General features: G+C 35.5%; 2 protein-coding genes across 2 annotated transcripts; one reads left to right on the forward strand and one right to left on the reverse strand.

The window, feature by feature from the left end:
- The first annotated feature begins 1,185 nt into the window (after nt 1-1,185).
- LOC103961956 lies at nt 1,186-1,732 on the forward strand. Its single transcript, XM_009374605.3, has one exon. It carries the CDS (start codon nt 1,325-1,327, stop codon nt 1,493-1,495), a length of 171 nt encoding a protein of 56 aa, XP_009372880.1. The 5' UTR covers nt 1,186-1,324; the 3' UTR covers nt 1,496-1,732.
- Nucleotides 1,733-4,844: 3,112 nt separating this feature from the next.
- Nucleotides 4,845-7,721, reverse strand: LOC103959827 (putative glycerol-3-phosphate transporter 1). Its single transcript, XM_009372195.3, has 3 exons — nt 7,564-7,721; nt 5,779-6,856; nt 4,845-5,653 (listed from the first exon to the last, which is right to left on the reverse strand). The coding sequence occupies exons 2-3, from the start codon at nt 6,779-6,781 to the stop codon at nt 5,091-5,093; spliced, it is 1,566 nt and encodes a 521-aa protein (XP_009370470.1). The 5' UTR covers nt 6,782-6,856; nt 7,564-7,721; the 3' UTR covers nt 4,845-5,090.
- Nucleotides 7,722-13,770: the final 6,049 nt, after the last annotated feature.

Consider the following 13,770-nt stretch of genomic DNA (forward strand, 5'->3'; position numbering starts at 1 on the left):
ACCTTTTTTTAGTTATCGAATTCCAGCAAGCGTCAACATTTACTTTGTACCAGGAATGTTCGGGAGTAGACCAAACCGAGCATGGTTGATGAGCACCATCCAATTCCGCTTGATTACTTTGAGTATTCCCCATGGTAACATGCTGGGATCTCTTGGAGGCCTCCATAAAAGCAGCATGGGCACAATTAATCTTGCGAATCACCTGCAAATGTGACACAGTTTTCTGATTGAAAATAGCATGACATCTCTCTTTCCATATATTCCAACAAGCGAAAGCAACATGTGATAAAATACGGTTTTTATCTCGTTTGCTTCCCATATTAGTCATAATTAAAGAAAATAACCAATTTTGAAAAGCATCAATTTCAGTCATGTTCACCTTATAAATTGAGTTGACCACCAAACCAAACGGGTTCCACCCATGGACACATCAATAGCGTATGTTCCACTAATTCATCTTCCTTATTACATATATGACAAGTTGGAGAAATGGCCACACGTTTTTTAGAGAGATCTAACCTGGTTGCTAGAGCACGATGAAGAGTACGCCACATAATAGTTTATACTTCGGTTCGGTTTGATTTTTATTACAGTTTCAATTTTTTTCAATTTTTTTTCTAGCTTAGAAATTAAAATTAAAAAAAAAACAAAGAAAAAGAATTAAGCAATAAGGCTTTCAACATATTTAGGCTTAAAGTTAAGTTTACCTAACTTTGAATTGAAATTAAACTATTAGTTGATTTAGAATCAAGCCTGGAAAATAAACACCTAACATAAAATAAACAAAATAACATTAATTTATTTTTATTTTAGCGAAAATTGTAGTTTACCTACTTAGTGCTTGCGATAAGAGCTTATACCCAAAACGTATGACACGCACTAGATGTAATGGGACGGACAGGATGAAGCCAACAAAGAAAAGACTATAAAAGATTCGATTTTTTAACTAACAAAGCCGAAACTAAACTAATAGTTTTTTGTTCAATTTTGTTTTTAGTTTCGTTTCGGTTTTCAATCGGTTCAATTATTTTAATTTTTTAAAGAATTAAAATTATTTTATAACAAACGATATTATTTACGTCTTAAAGTGAATGAGTTTAGATTCACAATGGACTAGAATTAGACCTTATTAAAAATAAATATATATAAATAAATAAGATGATGTGGCTCATTGGACAGTTGGAGATTGATGACCGGGCACAAGTAAAACCACATCGTCCATTCCCGAATCTGGAGATCCCAAAAGTCTCCGTCCCCATAAAAACCCGCGCATTCAAATCGAAAACCCTAGAAATCGAATTCGATTTTTGTTCTGCAAATTCAGATGGGGATAATCAAGAGCAGCTTCTCTTTCCTAATGGGCACGGTCGCCGGGATCTACATAGCCCAAAACTACGACGTTCCGAACATCAAGAAGCTCGGCGACACTGCCGTCTTCATCGCCAGGCAATACGAGGAGAAGTACCGGAAGCCCAAAAAGCGAGACGACGACTAGGGGTTTGTCTCTTCCTCAACAACGCCGTTTCGGACCCAGGTTCTCGTTTCGGGAAATTCTCCTGCTTTAATTTTCATCTTAATGTGATCACTACTCGGTTAAGAAATTTTTGTTGGAAATTATGTTATAGGTATTTTGTGATGAGCTCGTTGCTTTCGGGCTTCGGATTTCGATTCAAATGCAAAATGTATACTCTTTTTGTTATAGTGAATGAAAGGCCTTGAGGGAATTTTATAATTTCATGCACTTTTTTTTAATTGATGTGCCTGCAGTTGTGTAAACATTGCTAAATGCGAGCCTTTTCGACTCAATAGTGGCTGTTGAGCATCGATGGTTTATGGGTAATTATGATTTTTACGAAGAATCAGAGATTTCCCTCGATAGTTGATAGTATGCATTTATTGCAGAGCGTAGAGTGGGAGTGTGCAGGTTCACTTATTGCACGTAGACAGCTGCTAGAATTCGACCCTTTTAGTAGCTCAGTTTAATCTTTAATGGCTTAGACATGTGTGCGTGATGGATGATATGTGAGTATTGGAGTATGAGGTGAGGTGGTATCCAATCTTTTGAAACATTAGAGAGCATAATTAGTACACTTTAGCGTGATCCATCGTTAAGTTGATGTTATTCGAGTCACGATTCCGGGTCGTGATCTGGAAAGAACTTGAGGTGATGAATATATAATGATTTGAGGTCGTACCAAGTGCCATCATAGAGTAGACTTCTTTTCTCCCCGTAACTTGGTGCTTTGACTTTTTGAATTTTATTCGTAACATGCTTCCTTGACTGATGAATGTCAACACGTCTTTCTGATTTCATTGTAATTTTTTCCTTCGAATCTCCGAAAAGGTCTGTAGGATTTATTATTGCCAGTGACATCTCTTTTCTTGGTCTGGCATTGTGTTGAGAAGGTACTTCCTTTTCACACTTGTATTTGGTACGAAGTTTCCTTCGATGTAGCATAGTGTCGTTGTTGGCTGCATTTGTTCATTTTAGGTGTTTAGCTTTGTCTAGGATCACATTGGCTGATGGAAAATAACTCTTTGTTGTGGTCTATTGGTTGTGTTATAATGTCTTAATGACACTTAAATGCAAATAGTAGCAGCACTGCATATCAGAGTTGTAACACTTTGGTAGGGAAGGAAACAATCGGGAATGCAAGACTTTGTCACACTTTGGCTGTCTACTACTGTCAGGAAGGTTTCATTTTGCAGTTGTGGTTTACTGAATTTGGTTCGAGTTATAGAATCATCAGGAATGAATCTTTCCTGCCTTCGACGGTGTTGAATAGAATTGTATCATAAAAAGAGTCGGACCAGATTAAATTCCTTATGTTAATTCCTCCTTATAGCCAAGATGTTTTCCTGGCTCGTTTGACTCTGTTTCTCTGCTTGTTCTTATCCTTCCTGCTAGTGTTTTTTCTTGCTGCTGGTGTAGTTAATCAGCTGGTGTGGTTTCTTCTGTTGCTCCTGATGTCTTTGGGCCTTTCGTTGTAATTTACCCTGAATGGTATGGATAACATCCAAAACATGACCCTTGTTAGCTCAGCCGGTTGATGGATTTATCTGAAAGGCATCGATCGCGTATTTGTTTTGTCTGCTCGACTCTTGCAAACGGACAAAAGGGATGTGTGAAAATTACTCTCCGACAGAGAAAACACCTATAAAATGATCGGTTAGTATTCAATTGGAATCATTAGCATTACTTAAAGATGGTATTAATTTAATCATAGGGCTTGAATTACGACATGAATCATGCAGCTAAGTTTGTGGTTCTTATGAATCGGATTAGTAAATACTTAAAGATGCTATTAATTTAATCTTAGTGATTGAATTATTTATCGAATTAATTATGTGTTTTAATCTTAGTGCTTGAATAATTAATCGAATTAATTATGTGTTTCGTGTGGCTTTTAGGTGAGGCAACAAACATGTTAGAGAAAACGTAGCAAAACACGACACCCTAAGAAGTGCTAAAGCGCTTTTCACATGAGAAGTGCTTTGTGCATAAGCGTTTGCTAAGTTCATCTTCAAATGCTATTGAGCCGATGTGAGTTCCACATGAACAATTGGACTTTGTGAGCATACATGCTTTTCTTATGAAAGTGCTTCCTACAAAACACTTGTGAGCATACATGCTTTTCTTAGAAGAACTTCCGAACAACCCGCTTCAGATTAGTTTATTACTAGCTAGGGAAGCATGAGGGAATTGGGGTTGTGAAACATTATATTTTATTCGTATACCCAAAACACTATCGCATATTCCACTACATGTGTACATATATATTGCTTTATTATTAAATTCTAAAAATAAGACAATAACTATATCGTCTACTCATATTATAAAACGTGAAATTATTACATTATAAAACATTGTTTTCGATATCCACAAAAATTTCTCGATATCAAAGAGTCTTTACCACCAAACAGATAAGGAGCCGTGTTTGAATCCGAAAATAGCGACACTCAAGGTAGATGAAAAATGCTACATCTTCTTCTTCACAGTCATTGTCATAGACTGACTTTTAAGGAGCACCACCAGTAATCTGGTTTGGGAGTCATATATTTCCCACCAACCGTTGTCGCAGCTGCCGTGGCAAATCGATTACCTGCCTATCATTTACTTTCCCAAAAGCCAAAGCATTTCATGTTCTTGTGGTCGTGGTGAAGTTTTGGCTATGCCAAAAGCCTCCTTGGTCCCCCCACATCCACATTGATTTAGCTATGCCAAAAGCCTCTCGGGATCTAAGGCTCCCTTTCGTACTACGAACTTTTTGTGGCGGCAGTCTTTTGTTACCATATGTTTGAAATTTTTTTGATACGGTCAATATTTTTGTGTAAAGGAAAAATCAGAGAAAGATATGAAAAGAGGAAGTGAAGTTTAAATTTCACAAAATATCGGAGAAACTCTTAAATTTCGGCAAAAATCAACATATTTAGTCAATATTTTCAACATATCCGATTAAATATCAATAAATTACATATGACATTCTCTAAAGTTTCATATTAAATATCCACATTTTTTTTTATCAAATTTATGTCATTTCTTGAAGGATAACACTTCCACAAATTTGCATATAAATATTTTTACTGATACTAATATTTTAAACACTGGTTATGAATGATTTCTTGAAGGATAACACTTCTCTCCTTCTCCTAAATGAGACTGACATTGTTCATTTATTTTATCATCTAAAGATCATTTGATTTAGAGACCGGTGAGGCAAGAGGAAATATTATCCTTTCATGAATACTCCTTACAAAAGGATGAGAGACTTAGAAGGAGGAGAAGAACCGGGAACGGACACAATTACTATGGTGATACCTTAAACCCATTACACACTATCATGTGAAAAAGTCAGACACATTGTGTTATTTCCCGGTGTAAGGAATTTTTGGTTTCCGAGATGACTTAATTTGTCATCCTCCCCAATCATGATGTAATTAATTTCATGAAAACGCACAAATAATGTACAAACATAAAATACAAAGAAGGTACAACTGGGGAGAAGGTTTAACAAAAATCCTCTACTTCCTATGACTACAACAGAGGACCTCCTTTCATAAAATAACCAGGTTCTTCTCCTCTATGATTATCACACATCGAGTGCTGCAGGTTGAGGCCGAGATGCTGACACTCGCGATCTCGATTCTTCAATCTTCGCAGCAACTTCCGCCACGACAAGCCTAGTCAGAAGCAGCCCTGCAATCAGAGCAGCTCCCATCAACATTGTGAAGACTGCACTCCAGCTTTTGGCTGAAATGTAGCCGGTCAGCAAAGGTCCGATGGCTGCCCCGATGGAGCCTGTTCCATCTATGATTGCTGTTACTGTCGCCAATGCCCTCGAGTTCCCACGCAATGAGCTGTGTGTTCCAAGATCAGCCGAGACTGCTGTTGTTATTAGAGCATATGGCCCGTTCACAAACATGCCGGTGATGAACATGAGTGCAATGTTCACAGTCATGGATACGTGTCCATAGCTTCGGTAGACATAGAGAGCAGGGATAGCACAGTACATGAAACTTGCAGCTGTTATCGCTCTGGCACCCATGCGGTCTGAAATAAGGCCGGCAAGGATTCCTCCAAGAACACCTCCAACATCGAACAATGTGGATAAGCTACCAGCTGACTCACTGGATAAGTACTTTCCGTCGATAGCTGCAACATGAGTTGACACGAAATGTGAGTCTTGATATGAAGAAATTATGATATTTCGCATAACAGCACATTGGGAAATTCGGTTAACTAAAAATTCAAAGCAGCAAGGAAGTTGAAGTAAGTACCTGTGTGACTAATGTAGAAAGGAAGCCAATAGAGAAACGTGTAAGCAACCAATTTCGAAAAGAATAGGCACAGAGCGAAAGGAGCAACTCCGGGAATTTTCCAAGCTTCTAGGAACCCGACGGCACTCTCCTTCGCCTTCTCCTCTGGTTCCAACAATGGTTCCGTTACTCCTGCCCCAATTTTTTTGGGAGATTGTATTTCATCTTCTTCACTGGCTCCAACATCCTCAGGACTAACAGGCAAGAACAGAAAAACCACCACACCAACGGTGGCGATTATGAGACCTGGGACTACAAAGGACCAACCCCAACCGTATTGCAATAGGGCGGAAGCAACCAAAGACCCTGTAATGTTCCCAACAGAAGTGTGAGCATTCCATATACCCATAATCAGCCCTCTCTTCTTCTTCCCAAACCAATTTCCAACTACTGCAACTACCGAAGGCCATCCCGTTGATTGAAACAAACCAGCAAGAACTTGAGCGCCGAGGAAGTAATAGAAAGTGTGAATGTTTGCCCAATATCCAACTCCAAATGCTGCAGTAAACGCCCCTGCTCCCACCATTCCGATTGTTAGAAAGATTCGTAAATTCGTCCTATCACCCAAGTGTCCGGAGAAGTACATTCCTATAGCATACACAGCCAGGAAAGCAAGGTCGACCTCACCAAGCAAGGCTGTGCCATCTGATCCATTAAATGGGGCCCAACCATCTCCAAGAACCCTAGAAAGTCTTCTGCTTTCAGCTGGTTCACTCAAGTAACTCATCCTCCATGGCCACGAATTTAAGCTCGTAACCGAGGATTGGGGATCAAGAGTACTCTTGACCACGCTCGTGGTTTTTCGAGCGGCGTGGTAGCTAGCATATGCAAGAAATGTAACAACAAGAACAATGGCTTGGTGGGTTTTGTATGAAATGGGTGATTTCTTGATCTGCTCTACTAACCGAATCCCTGGGGGCTTGGTGTAACTTACCTTAGGTTCTGGCTCCGATATTGAACCCATGTAATTAAACTTTCACTCCAAAACTAAGAGGAACGAGAAGCTCTGCCTCCCCGCTTATAGTCCGAATTCTTCAAGCTAAACACAAAGCAAGACGAGTAAGTCAAGCAGCATACAGAGTTGTAGGCACACTATGAACTATTAGTATGCTAAAATCCAGTAATATATTCAGATTAAGGATTTGACCAACGAAATTACCAATTGCTATGAATTAATAAACTACAGATTCATATTCACTATCAACTCCCTGATTCCCAACTTCCACAGATTTAGAAATTATAATCCTGAGGAAATTTCAAATAAATCCAACTTGAAGAGGTAACTGTTCTAAAACAATCTGCACCTCAAACTGCCCAGAATTATAGGGGGAAAAGTGAAAATTTAAACTTAATCATAAAAATTTAAATAAAAAAAAAAAGTAATAATCTTTTCAACAATCAGAACTAAACCCAGAATAAAAAGTTAAAATTTAAACAAAACCAATCAATTAATTTCTCTTTTCAAAGAGATTTCCTGGAAAATGGAAAACCGTCCACCTTCTGACCAACAAGAACAGAAAAGAAACGAAACGGTCAAAGCCCCCAACAAAATTGGATATTCAACCCATATCTCAAAATTCTTCCTTGGATATAAATAGAATCAATATTCTGAAACCCAAAATTTTAAAGCAATCCAGAATAATAGAGGTATCAATATATAACTGCGAGGAAGAAAAGGGCCACAAATTTTGAAGAAGAACAGCACCCAGGTGAAAATTACATGAAATATACAGCTGGGGAACATACCTATCAGCTTATCCGAGCACTGACGGAAATGCTATATGTATTTTAATTTTGCAGACTTTCTCTCCTCCTTCAAATGCTTTGGCTTTTTCTTTTTTCTTGGATGGAAGTTTGCTCAACGACTGCTTCTCTTTAAATAAAACGCGCAAGGAAAGCAAGCAACGTGAGCTTGGTGGTAGCGCTACTTTATGATGATGAAATATCGGTTTTGCCCTCGGTTTTCCTTGCTCCTTTTCAATGTATTTGGATTCTCGGTTTTTGTAAACCGACGAAGGTATTTGAGATGACGAAAATACCCCTTTGTGGTTAATGAGTAGGATTCTATTCTTTCAAATCTTACTTCTCTCCTGTACTTTTTTTTTTTTTTATTTAAACGTTTATAATTAAACCACATCAAAATTTTTATAAAGAGAAGAAAACTAAAAGAGTGGCATCTCTAAAAATATGATACATGTCCATTCTACTAACCTTAACTTTGTTAACACCTCCGTTATCTCTTATAGTTTTGGAAAAAAGTCCAACCTAAACCAAGTGACGTTGCACTCTTGCACTTTCGCCACATGACTTTACGAGTGCAGAAGATTTAAAAGAGAGAAAATCGTACTCCAAAATAACATACAAACAGTGAAAAGTTTGAGATTCAATCTTGATTATTTCTACTAGTTTCTTATTGGTGCTGCAAATAAAAGAGTACAAATCCTTGCTAGATCCTCTTTGTGAAGATTACGAGAATTCATAAATCGTACTTGTTTATCGTACATTGTACGTTTAGAAATTATTTTAAATATTTTTATTTAAAAATAAATATAAATAATATTTGACAAAAATTAATCATACTATATACGATGAACAAACATAATTCACAAATCTCAAGGTCCTCGCCAGGATCCGAAGAGGATCTGTTGGCAAATAAAAGACAAATTAAGCTGTAGTTTTTACAAAGTTTCTCGTGGAGTCCAAGCCTGTTGAAATCCACGCCACCAAACAGGATGCGTTTTAATAGGTTCTTAATTGGCTTCGGGAAACGATAACACAGACACAGTTTCGGGATTTGTCTTTTTATATTTAATCCCTTTATTATATAAACGACACGTACACACATTCATACGGCAGCAACACATCTATAACAAAAACAGCTGTTTACGTGTCCCGGCCTGGTGCAATGGCTCATGGAACGACACCGTCATGCTCTGGGGATTACTGGTTCTTCAACATTTGGCTCCCTCTGGCATGCGAGAAGAGATTTTCTCCGAATCTCTTCCATCAAAATCATCAAATCAAACGATCTGAGTTTTTTTAATTTTATCTAACGATCTATCTGTTTTTATTTTTTAAAAATTATAATAATTTTTTACTATTAAATAAAATTTAAAAAATTCGAATCACTTGATCTAATGATCTTAATGAATCTCTTCTCCTGCTATATATGCATGCAAAAGACCTAGAAGATCTTTATTGCAAGTCACTGGGCTCTTAAAAAGCTTACCCACCAAACCAGAACGTTATAAACGTATTCTTGGTATACTCAACGATGACACAGCTGGATTCCTTACGGGGTTTTCTATTATACCATGAAGCATGGAATGTGCTGGAGTTTTACATTGTTGAATTCGTTGATTTACGATTGGTTTGGTATTGTTGCAATTATTTTAAAAGTAGTTTTTAAAAAATGTTGGAGCTAAAATTATGTTTGATAAATAAATAAAAAATGTTTTTTGTCAAAATCATGAGCAGAAAGTGAAAGCAGCTCTCCACCTACTTCTAAAAACAGTTTTTTTTTTTTTTTTTTTCCCACAATACATCGACTCTAAACTAGCCCTTATAGACCAAATAAATGAAGAAAAATTTTGACATTTCATTGCCTGTATACATCGGATGCACAATAGGATCAAGATGGTTTCCTATCGAAGTTTGAAAAATATACATGTGAATGTCTTTCGAAGACTCTCCAAATATTTTGTATGGATCGCTTTGTAATTGTTAAGTGTCAAGCATATCTCAACATGTTGTGTCGACCACTATTCTAAAAATCCCCTCCAAGCGCAGCCTAAGCCCCGCCTAGGCGCTAGGCGGCTGGCCACAACCCCGACTAATGCCTAGGCGTTTGAAAATTAAGAAAGGGTGCCTAGACCTGCTAAGGCGGTCTAACCCACCTAGGCACCGACTAAGTTGCGACTCACTTAGACATTTTTTATTTCAATAATTTGTAAACCCTTGTTGAATACTTAAATGAACACACATTATATGATTGTTCCTAATGTTTTCATTATGTCCAATACTTCATAATATTTATGTCATTCTATTTTGTAGTTTATGATTAAACTATATGTATATATATATATTTAAAGTATAAATATACACTTATTTACACAAAATATAATAAATTTACTTAAATCCGCCTAGGCACTCGCCTAGGCGCTATACCCTAACCCTCCACCCAACTAGCGCCTATATCTTTTAGAAACTGAACCTTGGTGTCGACAATACTCCATAATTTCTCTCGATATCACTTATCTAATTGCTTCGTCGTAAGTTGATATCTGTTGAAATTTGTGCATCATGATTTGACTGATAACAACAAGCTCACCAAGTGTTTGACGAAGTGCTTTAGTGAATAAATTGAATTTTTTTTAGCACTTCGCCCTTTGTTTTTATATAAAAAAACTTGAACATTTTAATGCTGGGACCCTTTAAGGTTACAATCCTCGATCAGCCACTGTATACTTATCATACTCGAAACATGATAGAATTTTGAGTGGTGCAAATTGAACAAGATGCATCTTGAACATTTCATCTTCCCTTCCTTTTCTTTATGCCTTATTCTTATGGTGGGGTTTGGCTTGATAGATTTAAAGGAATCACTTTGCTTAAAGCAAAGGCTTGTAAAGAAAGAAATTACAGTTATTGATTCCATGATACTTAACAACGGTCGTTATTTTATCAAACTAAATATTGAATTTAAGTCGGATATCCAACAATTTTTATATTATAATACGTAATGACATTCACACATCAATTCGAATTATAGTTTGACATTAATACTTAAAAGCATTCCTTGCATTTTTGCAAATGTATACTTTAAAAAAATGTTATTCTTACTCAGGAATTCTTTATTAGATTGTAGTTTACATATCCAAACTGCAAAAACAAATAAAACAAAGTGAATGTTCAATTTCATTTTCATTATTGTCACGTTGATTACTGCGTTATAACTTTTCTTATATGAACTTAACTCTTATCATGACCTATTAACCCAATACAAGTAATCTATTTCACAATCGATAGACACATAATTGTACTATTTTATCCCAAAAACATTAAAACCAATAAACTTTTGAAGAAATTACCACGAATTGCTCAATAGTTGGAGATGAATTTCAAGCCTATATTGTATACAATATATCCTATATTCGATTTATGGCGATGATCAATCACACAGTGGTAGTCATAAGAAACTTGAAATGTCTTTGTGAAACTTTCCTAACGCTCAAAATGATGGATTGTTCTGACGAAACTATCAACTGATCTCCTTTGAAAAAATGTAACTTTTAAAGAAGATATAAACCAAGGGAGTTTTAACGAAAAAACCACTGTTCATTTTAACGAAAAAGTCACTGTTCACTTTAACAAAAAAATCATATTTTTACACTAGAAAGTTAATTCTAATACTATTCACTTGACATTTTATTTTATTTTATTTTATTTTTATCATTAAAACTCAAAATTTTTAAACTCTTTTCATTAATTTTTCTATAAAACAATGTGATCTCACAACTTACATAAGGGAATAAAGAACATATCGCATGACGTCTGCCGCATTTTTTACATCCTCCAGAACGCAACCAATCATTGCCTAAGGAGAAAATAAAAACCCTTAGCCGACATTCATCGACCAAGGGCAATTTCGTTAAATTGATTAAAAACCACCACCTCAAACGGTGTGGCAAAAGCGTCATTCCAACAAACCCAGTAAGGGCAGTGTCCTACTACAGTACAAAATAGAGATGCAGCAAGCGAATCATGAAAAGGAATATTCGCATATCCAAATGGGATTATTCCTTACATGCTGCGCATATACCCTCCCCGAAATTCCGGGCCAAAGCGCCACGTCGCCGGCAATCCAATTGCAGTTTTTTTTTTTTTTTATAATTTTTTTACAAACTGTATTATTTATATTAACACAAAGATTTCGCAAAATTAAATTTGAATTGTTATTTGGGATTTTTATGCACCAAGAGAGTCGTCAAATGAAAATTTCAATTTAAAAAAATGCAAACCACTTGTAGATTTAGAGATTCTCTTCCAAAATTATTTTTGGTATAATAATGTTTTTTTGTTTTTTTGTTTTTCAAAAAATGAAATAATAAAAAATTCACTCAATGAAAAAAAAAAAAAAAATAATAATAAATTAAGATTTGTGAAGCCTGTTGCGAATCAACATTATTTAGTTTTACATTGCTATGTAGGTCAACTTTATATTTAAAGAGCCACATTTAGAGAATCTATTGGAAAGCTTTAAACACAGTTACTTGAGGTTACAATTTCACATAATGTATAACAAATAAATTTATGGGATGTGCTATTTACACTATTTTTTACTTACCGATTATGAGTAACATATCTTCACAATGTAAATTTCACTATAGTAACCTTTCAATTTCTTAATCGTAGCTTGAAAATCATCCTTAAATTCTTTTTTTTTTTCTTTCAAACAATTGATTTTATTAGATTAAATATTAGATTAGTTACTGACAGAATTTGAACCCACCGTGTCATGCAACGGTTCAACACATTTTTATCATTGTAATAAATGCTCATTTACCATGTTTATATTCATTTGAATTGATGATCATTTAGTCACCTAATTATATGAAATAAATGAACAGCTAATAAAAAATGAATGCAAGTGTAATTTAGTGGATGAAAGAATTATCTTAAAAGTTATTCCACGTCGGCAACATAGGTGCGGATGGGATGGCGAAGTCGATAGTTAGTGGATGGCGTTTGAGCCACTGAAAAAACTATGCACTCTTTTGGCGACAAGCGACGCGTCGTGCTTGGCCCATACTGGAAGGCTCGTCTGCATCAGAATGCGATTCTTAATACGACATTCGAGGAGAACGCACATCGAAGTTTCGTTTTTTTTGTATCGACGTTTCGAAAGTGTTTCGGATCGGGTTAATTTGGGGCCCAGCTATTCTACGCGGCCCACTACTCTTTCGCAATCTTCTTTCGTTAGCAATTTCTGTTCACAAGTTATTATTTTTTTGTTTCTTCTTAATTTTGGGGAATTATTGTGTGTTATTATTGGTGTTGTGTTGGACAATGAGGGGAACATTTAACTTTGGTTCATAAATGTTATTTATGTACGTACCGACGTAGAAGAGCTACGTGATACATTTTGGAGAAATTTTTTGAGACGGCATATGAATTAGTGATTTGTTATATCAGCTTTTCAAAATTATTAATTTGTCAATTTATTTATTTATTTTAAGTTTTTCATCCAAAATAAGTTATATGAACTTATGATCAGTGTTATTTCGGAATTTTAACCTCTTATTCACAACTTCTTTACTTCTCGTGAGTACAAATCCTTAAATTTTGGCTAGTTAAAAATATGTTGTGTTTGTTTGAAAAACTGATAGTGAACTACTAAAAAAATATATATTAGACTCACTAACACGATGTTATTACTTGCAAGCTTTAAAAATTCAACATGGTCAATCATGCCCATAAAGAAATGCGGTCAATCGTTGTTCAAAATCAAAGGCAAGAAATGAGAAAAAATTGCTTAAATTTCACAACATTTTTTTATTCCCAAAAATAATAGATTGGAGGGTCACTTGACTATATTTTTTAGCCATCTTCAATTCGAAACATATAGCAGAGAGCACAAGTCATTCCATTTTTTTTATCGAAAAAAATCCTCTGATAATCATATCCTCTTTTATTTATTTATTTTTTTTAAGAAACCTTGTAATTGTTTTTTGTTGAAGACAATATTAGAAAGAAAGTGCGTTGCTGAAATGACCAAATAACTTTGAACACAAGTTATGTGTATTTTGAATGAAAAACTTAATGAAGTTAAGATGAGATGACAAATTAATAATTTCGAAAATTTGATATCACAACTAGCTTAAAATTCAAAATTTTTAGTGTTGTGTGTTTGGTTCGGAATGCTAGCATGACGTAGAATGAGTGCATGTAAAT

Source organism: the organism of the source record quoted next, unplaced genomic scaffold (genome assembly GCF_019419815.1).
Source record: "Pyrus x bretschneideri cultivar Hongxiangsu unplaced genomic scaffold, Pyrus_bretschneideri_v1 Contig4, whole genome shotgun sequence".
Classification (NCBI taxonomy): Eukaryota; Viridiplantae; Streptophyta; class Magnoliopsida; order Rosales; family Rosaceae; genus Pyrus; species Pyrus x bretschneideri.